Below are 13,106 nucleotides of genomic sequence, written 5' to 3'. Positions count from 1 at the left end.
CAGCTTTCCACAGGCTACACATTCAGTCACGTTGGGCACTGTACAAAGCTGAGTGATCGCCTACATGACGCTCCGTCATCATCGGCACTCGTGCGTGTTGTTCTAAAAGCCTCTGCGTGGCAACACGCACTCCTCAATCCACAGTCTGAACCCCAAGGAGTGAGATTAGTTTTTCTGAGCCCTGACCTACCGTTCGTGGTGGAAATAGATAAGTGGAGTGATTTCATACTGATACTATCAGAAGCAACAAATACGGGCTATCTACTGTATGACAGTCAGCTGACTCATAGCTGACTTTTTGATGATGAAGTGCCATTCCCTAAGGGGATGCAGTTGAATGTCTGAAAGGATACTTGTCTTGCTTGCAAAACAACGTACGAGTACCTGAAGTGTCTGTATGTCCTTCAGGGCCAAGTGTACAAGATGTCTGTCTTCACGGTCGCTGGTTGCGTGGGGTCGCTGAGATCGTGCATGACACTGAGCATGGTCCACGTGAATCAATCATTTCCACTTTCACATAACAGACGTAGGATCCCAACAACACGAGAAGCAATATCGCAGAACGATAAACCGACTTTACGCTAATTCCGACACGAGCCATGTTCTCGTATACAACCAACATGTAAATGGAGTTAGAAACCTGCTATGTAATCTTCCCTTATTTGTAGAGCGTAGATGATGTTATTCCCACCTACTTCACGCAGTAGCTCTGAGACGTTATCATTTGCACATCCAAGCATGCAGTATGCTTTCTGTACATTTTAAATATGTTGTGCGTCTTCTCCATGATGCTGTTGTTGTAATGTCCAGTGGGTACACGCAAATCAGTGGTTGGCAGCATTGCACTGGAAGGATAGTGTAAATAGGGTAACTCGATGTTTTTTATTCGATACTTCAGATTTGGAAAGGATTATAGAACCACATAAAGCAACGGATGCTTTAGACTGCCATAAGCAATTTTTTACCGTTTTCTGCAGTTTCTATTGTTGTTGGACATGAGGTTGTCTTTTGGGCAGCTTTTGTAAATATGTATCTTTATACTCATTTGAGTGCTGTACAATATATTAAAGCTCTTTGGAATACATTGTTAATTCTTTAGGTACGGAATTTTATTGTGAGTAAAATGATACGTAGTTTTAGAGTTATTAATGTAACATTCTGACAGCTAAGCCATACTTCGTCGATCATGCACCATCTTGAACCTTGAAACAGATTTCCTTTTACCGTGGAATATGAAGTACTTGCAAATGAACTGAAAATTTTTAATACCTTAAGAATTTTACCTGTCTTGAAAATGGAAATTGGTTATGATTTCCAATAGCTTCTATTTTAAAATTTACCTACTTTTAAGCTGTATCTCGTATTTGGTAATACTCAAACTTAATTTGATTTAATGGAGTGATTATTGGTGTGTAGCAGAGTAATAATGCAACAGATATAGTATTAACTGAATAAATTTTCTCGAGTGTTGTGCTTTTAAAATTCCACCGAATATTTGTTCATAGCCATGTAGTACCTTGGAACATATTTTCACATTTGGAAAAACCTTAATTTTCCGAAGCAATTTTTGTAATTTCAGAAAAAAGACTGGAGCACGTACAAAGTGAATGCTTTTTTTTGAAATTGAATAAGAAAACATAATAAACTTCTATTATAGGGTTGGCTAGAAGCAAAAGTCAGAAATGTGACCCACATTAGAACATACCCCCTATGAATCCGTTTTATGTGAGATGTTATGAATTTGCTGTAAACAAAAATGTGAAATAAAGTTTAAAACATTGACACCTCCAAATGTAGAGGTAGATGACACAAGTAAAACAATAAAAATAATAAATGAATTATTTAAAAGATCAACAGGTGATTCAAGATAATGCTCAATAAATACAGTGTTCGACTCTCAAATAGAGCCGGCCGTGTGGTCGAGCGGCTCTAGGTGCTCAGTCCGGAACCGCGCCGCTGCTACAGGTTCGAATCCTACCTCGGGCATGGATGTGTGTGATGTCCTTAGTTTAGTTAGTTTTAAGTAGTTCTAAGTCTAGGGGACTGTTGACCTCAGATGTTAAGTCCCATAGTGCTCAGAGCCATTTGAGCCATTTTTTTAAAATCTGAAATAGAAACAGCTCCTATTTTACAATATCCGTGAAATATTGTATCGTGTTATTTCACCGACAAGGAAGTCAGCACTAAAGTAAATCAAGAACTCTACTTCGAGAAGTTGCATCTCATATAAATCACTTATTGCTTTCCGTAAGAGCCATCGCTTATTTCTTTAATAAGGTCATATTTATCTTTTCTGAAATTCGAAAATAGTATTCGGTGTATGTTCCAGGTCACTGGTTTCCAGCCGCGGCTTTGGTAGCCCTCAGCTTCATCCCAGTGGAAGACCCAACGGCAGCTGTGATCTTGCTGACTGCCGCCATCGGTTTCAATGGCCTCACCGTCATGGGTATGATGATGAACATTATCGACATCGCACCGAACTTCTCTGGCCTGATGATGGGTGTTACTGACTGTATCGGGACACTGACGTCCATCGCTGCGCCACTCTACGTGGGTGCTATAGTCAAGGAGAACGTAAGTACAAAGGGCTTCATAGAGTAAAATTCAATTTCGGCTCCATTTCGGAATCAGTTTCTCAGTTCAAATATTTTTAACCCTATAATCGACAATATAGTTCACGAGCAACACCGCTTTCCATCAGTTACTGTAGGAGCGCTAAGAGTCCCAACGTATTTAAAATGACATTGTACTATCAGTCATCCGTTAGCTTGGCACAGTTGGCAGCAGCTCTCTTCTTCGTAGTGCGGCATATCGTCACAAGATGGCAGTTACGGCAGGTTGCATGAGAACTGAGAGATTTGTAGGTAAAGTAATATTTTACGCTATGCTAGCATTTAACTGCATACAGACAACATCATACATATTTTTAAAACAAATAAGAAGAAACTTATATGAGGTCTTAAAAAGGTGTAACATATTCCAACATCTACATAGATGCTCCGCAAGCCACCATATGATGCTTGGCAGAGGGTATCCTGTACCACTACTTGCCATTTCCTTTCGTGCTCCACTCGCAAAAAGCGAGGGAAAAACGACTATCTGTATGCCTCCGTATGAGACCTAATTTCTCCTATATTATCTTTGTGGTCCTTATGCGCAATGTGTGTTAGCAACAATAGAACCGTTCGGCTGTCAACTTTAAATGGCAGTTCTCTAAATTTTCTTAATAGTGTTCCTCAAAAAGTACGTTGCTTCCATCGAGGGATTCCCATTTGAGTTCCCGAACATTTAGGTAACACTTATGTTTTGTCAAACCTACCGGTAATAAATCTAGCAGCCGACCTCTGAATCGCTTCGACGTCTTCCTTCAATCCGCCCTGGTACGAATCCCAAATACTGGAACAATACTCAAGAATAGGTGAACCACAGTTTCCTAAAAATCTTTCAATAAACCGCAGTCGACCATTCACCTTCCCTAGCACAGGTTTCACATGCCCGTTCCATCACAAAGCGTTTTGTATCGTTATGTCCAGATATTTAAACCACTTGACTGTGTCAAACCGGACACTGGTAATACCGTATCCGATAATTACAGGTTTGATCTTCCTACTTACCCACATTAACTTAAATTTTTCCACGTTTAGGTCTAGCTGCCGTTCATCACACCAACTGATCTTACAGTTTACCAAGTGTGGTCTCCTATTTCTGTTTATACCATGCAACTCTGACACACGCTCCCAGCCCACCTATTGTATTACAATCTGTCGATAAAATACATGTACAATCGTTGTTATTCTGTTGTAAACACAGCTCAGTTATGCTATTTCACGTGCTGGTTTAATATACAGGAGCCCCACGCCCTCTCCCTCACTTCCCGAAGCCGGCCGAAGTGGCTACGGTCGCAGGTTCGAATCCTGCCTCGGGAATGGATATTTGTGATGTCCTTAGGTTAGTTAGGTTTAACTAGTTCTAAGTTCTGGGGGACTAATGACCTCAGCAGTTGAGTCCCATAGTGCTCAGAGCCATTTGAACCATTTTTCACTTCCCGAAGGTGTTCTGTAGGATTCAGACCAGTCCATTACAGGGATGTTATTGTCGTGTAAACACTCTGCCACAGGCCGTGTATTATGCACAGGTGCTCGATCATGTTGAAAGATGCAATCGGCATCTCCGAATTGCTCTTCAACAGTGGGAAGCAAGAAGGTGCTTAAAACATCAATGTGGGCCTGTGCTGTGATAGTGCCTCCCAAAACAACAAGGGGTGCTAGCCCCCTCCATGAAAAATTCGACCACACCATAACACCACCGGCTCTGAAATTTACTGTTGGCACTACACACGCTGGCAAATGAAGTTCACTGGGCATTCGCCATACCTACACCTTGCAATCGGATCGCCACGTTCTGCACCGTGATTCGTCACTCCACACAACGTTTTCCACTGTTCAATCGTCCAATGTTTACGCTCCTTACACCAAGCGAGGCGTCGTTTGGCATTTACCAGCGTGATGTGTGGCTTATGAACAGCCGCTCGACCATGAAATCCAAGTTTTCTCACCTCCCGCCTAACTGTCATAGTACTTGCAGTGGATCCTGATGCAGTTTGGAATTCCTGTGTGGTGGTCCGGATAGATGTCTATCTATTACACATTCCAACGCTCTTCAATTGTCGGCAGTCTCTGTCAGTCAACAGACGAGGTCGGCCTGTACGCTTTTGTGCTGTACGTGTCCCTTTACGTTTCCACTTCACTATCACATGGGAAACAATGGACCTAGAGATGTATAGGAGTGTGGAAATCTCGCATACGGACGTATGACACAAGGGACACCCAGTCACCTGACCACGTTCGAAGTCCGTGAGTTCCGCGGAGCGCCCCATTCTGCTCCCTCACGATGTGTAATGACTGCTGAGGTAGCTGATATGGAGTGCCTGGCAGTAGGTGGGAGCACAATGCACCTAATACGGAAAACGTAAGTTTTTGGGGGTGTCTGAATACTTTTGATCAGACAGCGTAGATGCAACTGCTGGTGTGGGCGATGCGTTTGCAGGCGTCTCCCAGTCGGCGCGTCCATGACTCTCTGGCAGTCGGCAACTGCAACTGCAACTGCGAGTTGGTGCAGTCGGAAGGTTTTTTTCGCTGGATATGTTTAGTGGAAACATTGTGATGGCGGATGGTTCTTGTGTTCTCAAATGTTGGTGCATATAAGACCTCAGACATATTTAGCTCTATGATCTACTTGTGGCAGATATTTAATTACTTGATTCGTAAAACGTTTGTGTGTGATTCTCAAACAATGAAGATATGTTTTATTGTGAAGAAGAACCATCGTAAGGTGGTGAGTGTTTTAAACAATCTGTTTGACTCTTGTAAACTGTTAAATAATTAGTGTGATATGGTGGTGTAAATGGACTACTTCCCACCATTTTTGGTCTCACAATTGTGTCAGGTCTCCTGTCCTGCCCAGATATAGTCAATATGAACACGAAAACCTCTGTCTGCTTGTTTAGTCGCTGTCTTCACACAAGCAGGAAGCAACCACTTGAGAACGACAGAGGCAAGTAGTGAGTATGGACTTTTTTGATCAAAGGAAAGCCGCTACCTGGTGTTTGGTTCAGATGCCACGGGAACAAATGTAGGTCCCTCGTCTACAGATTTGAGATTCAGTTGTTACAACAGGAAGTAGCCAAGTGAGAGAAAGCAGATGTAAGTTTACTGGATATTTCATATGAAAGGACACCAACTTCTGGTCCACAGCCAGTGGTATTTAGTATCGAAAATGGCATATAATATACCACACTTCATCCCATTCCTTGGTGCTTACAATTATTAGATGAATAGAAGCAGGGCTAGGGGGTGCAGATGAGAGCTCTGCCCAGGAGGGGGAGCAATGTCTTCCATAAACCGATTAAACAAAGAATATGCAAATTGAATTGAACAATATATTATTGACACTGATTTGAATTTCGTGTCGTGTAATCCTCTCTCTCAGCACAGACTTTTATTTCCTGCCAAAGTGCAGATGGGAGTGAGGAGAGGGAAAGTGAGGGAGGAGCGAGGGGGGAGGGGGTGGGGGATATCATCATGAGAGGGTAAAGTGGCTCACAACTGAACTGAATAGGGGTGAGAAAAAAATGTCTCTTTTTCTAGAAGGATAGGGGAGTAGGAGGATGAGAGGGAGAGATTGTGGGTTCTTCGGAAGGATGGATTATCCATAAGAGGTCATAAGTAATTATCATAACAATAGGTTTCTGTATGGAGTCATAAATCAATTTGCACAACAATAGGTTAAGCGGAAGGGGGAATTAATTGTCCAATTTAATTAATTAGCATATCAATTTGATTTCAAAAGTGCTCCAGAAAACTCTATACCCCAATACTTGCGTATGTACCACAACTATGTCTCTCGATAAATTAGTGGGAAGCAAATTTTATTTACTTTGGCTATGACATCAGAGCGGTTAGCTAAGGTATAGTACGTAAACTAGGGACTAAAGATATTTATCATCAACTTGTGAGATGTTCTCTTCCATTAACTTTGAGCTTTTCTTAATTCTATCAAACAGACCATTCAAGAGTGGAGAATTGTGTTCCTCACAGCAGCAGGAATGTTGTTTGTGGGCAATCTGATTTTCGTTATTTTCGCTAAAGGCGAAGTTCAACCTTGGAACGACCCTAACTATTCGAGAGGAAAGAAAACAGGTGAGTACCTTGAACAGTTTCTAGTACTAGTTGTCCTACTTGAAGCTCTCTCAGATTTGTAAATGTATTCTCCTTACACAGTCAGTATCTATCATCAGCTGCCGAATCATGATGTTTAGTAACATGCATCTGTATAGCGGGTTTTACGCAGACGTGTTTACGTGCGCCAGGTACGTTTAACTTGCGCTAATGGAAGTTCACACGGGCATGAAAATTTTCAGTCCAATCACGTCCGGTTTAGCTTTCCAACATAGCGATAACTGGATTAATACGTGCATATGTTCGAGTCGTCTCTTTAACTGCAGTTCAGAGAGTTACAGAACGCTTGAATAGCGAAATGAGAAGACATAGTTGTATTGTTCGTAAGTGGACTGCGAAGAGAAATGAGTTGAGAGCGACTAGAATTCTAAGTAGGGAGCTGGAAAACGAAGACGAAGTTTCCTTCGAAAAGCATTTTCGACGAACAGATTTAGTTCCAAACATTTATTGAGACTCGTAATTACTCCTATACAGAGAAAAGATTCTCTAATACGGGATGCTTACTAAACAGTTTTTTGCTACTACAATGTTCATAAAAAACGACTAGCAATAGAAAAGCACGGCGTTGTTGGTTTATATACTTCTCTTGCAGAGGATCCACTCCTCACTGAATTCTTAACCTTGTTTTTCTGTCTCACGTATGCATTTCGAAAACTTCGTATTTTTGCTTTTACTCCATTTTCATTAATATGTGGTAATTTTCCCTAATTCCGCTTACAGTATCTCTTAAGGCTACCTTTACTTTTACTTATTAATTCTTCAGTCTTAATATTTCTGCTTCTGAATGTAAACTAGCTTACTATTCGGCGAACGCACTCCATCTTCAGGCCACAAGTGGCCCATCGGGACCATCCGATCGCCGTGTCAGCCTCAGATGAGGATGCGGATAGGAGGGGCATGTGGCCACCACACCACTCTCCCGGTCGTTACGATGGTTTTCTTTGACCGGAGCCGCTACTATACGGTCGGTTAGCTCCTCAATTGGCATCACGAGGCGGCTGTGTCGTTCGCTGTGTTATTCAGTGGTTTGGTATTTAACTAATTTGTAAATGAAAATGATAATCTTACTTCATCACAGTGAGTAATTACTAAATAATTTTTTCTCTCAGCTAAAGATTTGGTCAAATTGCTAAAAAACTTCAAGTTAACGTTGTGTTAAAGTGTTGTCTGTAAGATGTGTAAGTGTCACTAAATCACAGTTCATACACCAGATTCTATACAACTATTGATTAGGATGGAAACAGTTATCTTCAGCAAAATGATCATTAAAACCACCGAATATCAGCCGGGAACAACACTGACGTGTTTTACCTGAAATAATATTCTTCGCAACTCGTGCGTAATTAATTTCGGCTCCATACATCAGCAAGAAAAGTTTGTTATATGGATCGTGCTATGAGCACTGTTTTTAAAGAACCAATCCGATTCGAATTATTTTCATTTAAATGAGTTCGGCACCATCGGTGCACATTTATTTTTACACATTTTTATTACCTTCGGCATTTATGTTGCAGAGTTGCGTAATTTGAATTTGCCGCTGAGATAATTGTTAAGATGTCGGCAGACAATTGATAGAGACTTTCTATTGTTAGAGCAAATTTCCTTTTAACAGGAAAAGTATTTGAAATGCTTATTAAACTTTACTTTCATATTGTGAACTATGTAGACTAATTTTCATCAGGCAAACCTTTGACACTTTCGTAAGAAACACAGACAAAACGCGATACAAATCGCTATCATCAATGACTGCGCTCCTTGCAGCGGAAAGAAATAATTAACACAGAAAATGCTTATTGAGAGAGGAATTAATGTTACAAATAATTATTCACTCATATTTATAATAATAATGAACTCTATTCTCAAGTAATAATTAACAAATAATTACAGCCGGCCAGAGTGGCCGAGCGGTTCTAGGCGCTACAATCTGGAGCCGCGCGACCGCTACGGTCGCAGGTTCGAATCCTGCCTCGGGCATGGATGCGTGTGATGTCCTTAGGATAGTTAGGTTTAAGTAGTTCTAAGTTCTAGGGGACTGATGACCAAAGAAGTTTAGTCCCATAGTGTTCAGAGCCATTTGAACCAACCAAATAATTACAATTTCTTAACAGACCTCAGTTTGATATGCGTCTTGCGTCCGCAACCTACAAAAGCCAACCAACAAAAGGTAAAAACAAAGGAAGACAAACGCAGAACATAAAAGGAATTTACAATTATTATTGTCTTTGTATGATACACATCGATATGTCCAATTACATCATAAAATATTGTATAAATAATTAATATTTATCATCGTTTTCTTTCACTGTTTTTCCATAAGTTGGATAGATAAAGTTTATAACTGTTAGAGGCATAATTTCCTCTCGTCGCAGTGTAGCTAAAATTTTCCTCTTGGATGTTACATTCGTTGTCATCACTGCATACTGTCAGATTTTCAACGTTTTGATTTTCAGAGTTCAGTACCCTAGCTACTTCTGTTCGGACTTGCTTTCGGATTTCCGAGGGAATGTTCTCCTGCATTGTTTCCACAGCGGTAGCCAAAGCTTTGAATTGGTTCTCTAGTCTATCTACTTCAGTTTGAAGGCTATTAACCTGAACTGGAATGTTTGTTAACGGTTCAATAGTGCTTTTTACTGCAAACGATCTCCTTCATTAATATGTGGTAATTTTCCCTAATTCCGCTTACAGTGTCTCTTCAGGCTACCTTTACATTTACTTATTCATTCTTCAGTCTTAATATTTCTGCTTCTGAAAGTAAACTAGCTTCCTATTCTGCGAATGCACTCCATCTTCATGCCACAAGTGGCCCATCGGGACCATCCGACCGCCATGTCATCCTCAGCTGAGGATGCGAATAGGAGGGGAATGTGGTCACCACATCACTCACCCGGTCGTTATGATGGTTTTCTTTGACCGGAGCAGCTACTATTCGGTCGGGTAGCTCCTCAATTGTTATTGCGAGGCTGAGTGCACCCCGAGAAATGGCAACAGTGCATGGCGGCCCAGATGTTCACCCATCCAAGTGCCGGCCACGCCCGACAGCGCCGCACTTCGGTGATCTGACGGGAACCGGTGTACCCACTGCGTGAAGGCCGAATAGTCCGTATTTATAACGCTACGTATCGAAGATTCTCTGTACAAGAAAACAGTAGAATACTCGGGACTTTTCTCGAACAAACACCAGACAGAATAATGTATCGAGATCACTAGAATGGCCACGACTTTTCTCGTAGGCATGTTTTAGCTACCCATGTGCCACACAGAAACGTGTAAAATACGATGACGCGGACTCGGGTGCTACATAGGAAGGTACAACTACTCGATGTTTCGATTCAATGGAGTCGACTGACGAAAGAAACGAACGAATAGCGTGTCTGGTGTGACGTCTGTGTTCAGCGCATCTATCCTAAATAGTGCAACACTTCTGGCCAATGTATGATTTCCTCCACTGGCACGGGATATTATGCATCCCTCGTCTCCTCCGATTTAGGTTATCTTTAACAGAACCTAGCTGGAGGGGGCAGGCACATTTTATTTGCTGTTTCTTGAACAGCCCGCGTATCTTAAGTGACCCACACCAACATCGTATAAAAAACCATCCTCGTGGAATTCTCCGTTCCTTCTGGTAGTTGCTGAGGATCAATGCGTGCCGGTTGAAACGCATTTCGAATCTGTTTATCAGAGTGCCCGTACTGCACAAATACAAAGCGAAGACTGATAATCTCTCTGGAACTGATATAACTCTAGTTCTGTGAACGAGAGTCCGTAATATACCTCTGCGTTAGGATCGGTGACGGCAGTTCGTATCTTGCAGGTATAGCTCAGTGTGAGTTGGTTTACGGAACACACTGTGACCCACGAAACGGCCATCTTTTTTGCTGACCCACACATCTAAAAACGACTTCCTTCCACTTCCTTGCTGAAGCAAATGCTTGGATGTACCACTTGTGAGTGCTGAGAACTCTGCGTTTAAATTTGTGTTTTCTGGAAATACATGAGAAGCACTTTTAAACTCGTGGACCATATTGTTATTTCGCAACTAACAAATGAAATTTCTTTTTTTCTTTTCCAGAAACTACAGAAAAGATTGCTGTGTGAGCCAGTTCAAATGACGCCAGTCTTCGCATGAAGTATAGTGAGAGATACAGATCACTTCGTCACATATGTCTAAAACTCAAGATTCTTCACAATAGAACTTTGTACATAAAGAAGAAACGGGAAAGCAAAACTCTGCTAAACATCCACCATCTCCGCAGCTTGAGTGACTTGCCAACATTGGCTAGAGGGAAGATATTTGATTTTATTCGATACGAAATATATAGATGCTAATTAAAAATGTAGTATCCACATCATAACATACATGAACTTATACTCCTACAACAGAAGGTTGACAGTTATGATGCAAGAGAAGTGCCTGTGAAACTATAACTTAATCTAACTTAACATGAAGTATTATCAGACATTCATGTGAATTATCTAAGGAATTTTGATGAATGAGGATGTGATTCCATCGAGACCAAGAGATCTGAGGCATTCATAATTATATCTGTGTAAGTGTGAGACGAGGGTATTGTTTTCGTATGGCTTGTTTCTGCTTCTGTTTTGAGAAACGTCTCTCCAGAAGCTGTAACAAGAGTCTGTAAGTTTTTTTGTGATAAAAAAATTAATAAACCTCTCTTCAACAGAAATACCTTTATATTTAATGCGTCTGTCATATACAATATTGTTCCGAAAAGGTTCCGCATTGATATTAAATAGAAACGTTTGCATATGACCATAGCCACTTCAATATTTTTGATTCTACATAGAAAAATGCCTTATAATGCCACATTCGCAATGCGCATCACTTGCTTTCGCTTTCATTCAGATATGGATTCCATGTTTCATTCATTCGTTGTATACCGTAGATCGCATCATGAAGGAGAGTCGTTAAGAATGCGGAAAGACTGTGCATGAACCGAGAAACTCTAAATCCAAATTTGTAGATTGTATTGAATATTAACTATCATGAAACACCTCTGTATTGGATATGCTTACATGGACTGTGTGATACAGATTGTGGGATCAACACAAAATGAATTAGACTGAAAGAAACAGTGTACTACTTTCCCGTTAAGCTAAGAACTTGCTGTTTTAATATTTGCACTGCTAATAACAGTTACTTACAGTCCTTACGAACGGTGATCTATCTGCAATGAACAATAATGTTTGCGGCTCAAGTTCTGGGACATAACTGAATCAACAGCTTCACTAACGATTTGTCAATCTCATGTTTTTCATGATAAATTTAACTTTGATTATTATTTTACTGTCGCTTTCTAATAGTTTCTTGATGCTGTGGACCTGCTATGCAGTGGCACTAATTTTACCGCGTGAATGTAAGAGAGCTCTCACCTGTGTCAACTAGCTACTAATTTAGGTAACCACTCTTAAAAAACTCTTCTGTAATTTGCTTCTCTCATAAAACAATTACAATGTCGGGTATACAGATTTCTATTCGATTACATTTACGTAGCAAAGCTCGGGACAAAAGCTGTCAGAATGTTATCACAGAAGTAAGTGACAGATTACAGAACACTCTTCATTTGTTTAGGTATGTGGCTATTGTCGCCAGCCCCTCTTGTTCTGTGAATTTCCAGAACACCTCAAAGCCGTGAAGCCGAGGTATAAAGGACCCTTCCCTCCTATGTTGAGACATTTCATCGCTCCATCCTTGTTGGATGCTTTGCCCTCACATGTCCCTCTGCATAGCTGTACACAGATAAGATGCACACAGTAGGTAGTCCTATCTTTACACTACTTACCTAAACAAGTTTTCTCCTCGTCAATATTTCTTCATTTTAATAGGAAGAAGTGAAACATCTCGTTACATTTTAACAACATGTACCACTACGGATCCCGTTACAAAGATGAAACACAATTATTTTACAATAACTTAATATGTTCATTACAATCATAGCACTGCCTGTAATGTTTAGTAAATTATTATCATTGCTCAAAATAATGTGTCGTCTGAATGAATTCAATTTCATTTCCCGACACAGCAAATGTCCGATCAATTATATTCAGACAGTCATTTTTAAACTAATAGGGAATATTGATTAAAACATTGAATTGTTTCCTTTGTTACAATATAATAAATGACTTTTTCATTGCTTACTTTACTGCACTATTTATTTGCTCATACATCATTACATTGTTAAAAGAACTCATGCGAACCATTTGCCATGAGTAATCAGCCTCCATCATGATTACGTTATTCCTAGTCAGTGGTAATCCCATGTGATTAGCTTGTAACAACGTAACTACCTTAACTTTATTGAGCTATAAAAGTTTCAACCTTTATTTACCATAAGAAGTTAAATGCTGATA

The 13,106-nt window shown here is 40.5% G+C and overlaps 1 protein-coding gene across 1 annotated transcript in view; it reads left to right on the top strand.

The window, feature by feature from the left end:
- LOC124596861 (putative inorganic phosphate cotransporter) overlaps window positions 1-10,832 on the top strand; it is an 85,648-nt gene extending 74,816 nt beyond the window's left edge. The window contains exons 8-10 of the mRNA XM_047135900.1: window positions 2,330-2,574; window positions 6,563-6,698; window positions 10,807-10,832. Coding sequence (XP_046991856.1) covers window positions 2,330-2,574; window positions 6,563-6,698; window positions 10,807-10,832 — 407 coding nt within the window. The remainder of the gene's footprint in view (window positions 1-2,329; window positions 2,575-6,562; window positions 6,699-10,806) is intronic.
- The last annotated feature ends 2,274 nt before the right edge of the window (window positions 10,833-13,106 follow it).

This window comes from Schistocerca americana, chromosome 1 (genome assembly GCF_021461395.2).
Source record: "Schistocerca americana isolate TAMUIC-IGC-003095 chromosome 1, iqSchAmer2.1, whole genome shotgun sequence".
NCBI classification, from domain to species: Eukaryota; Metazoa; Arthropoda; class Insecta; order Orthoptera; family Acrididae; genus Schistocerca; species Schistocerca americana.
The sequence above is the reverse complement of the archived record's forward strand: the minus strand, read 5'-3'. Positions and strand labels throughout refer to the sequence as shown.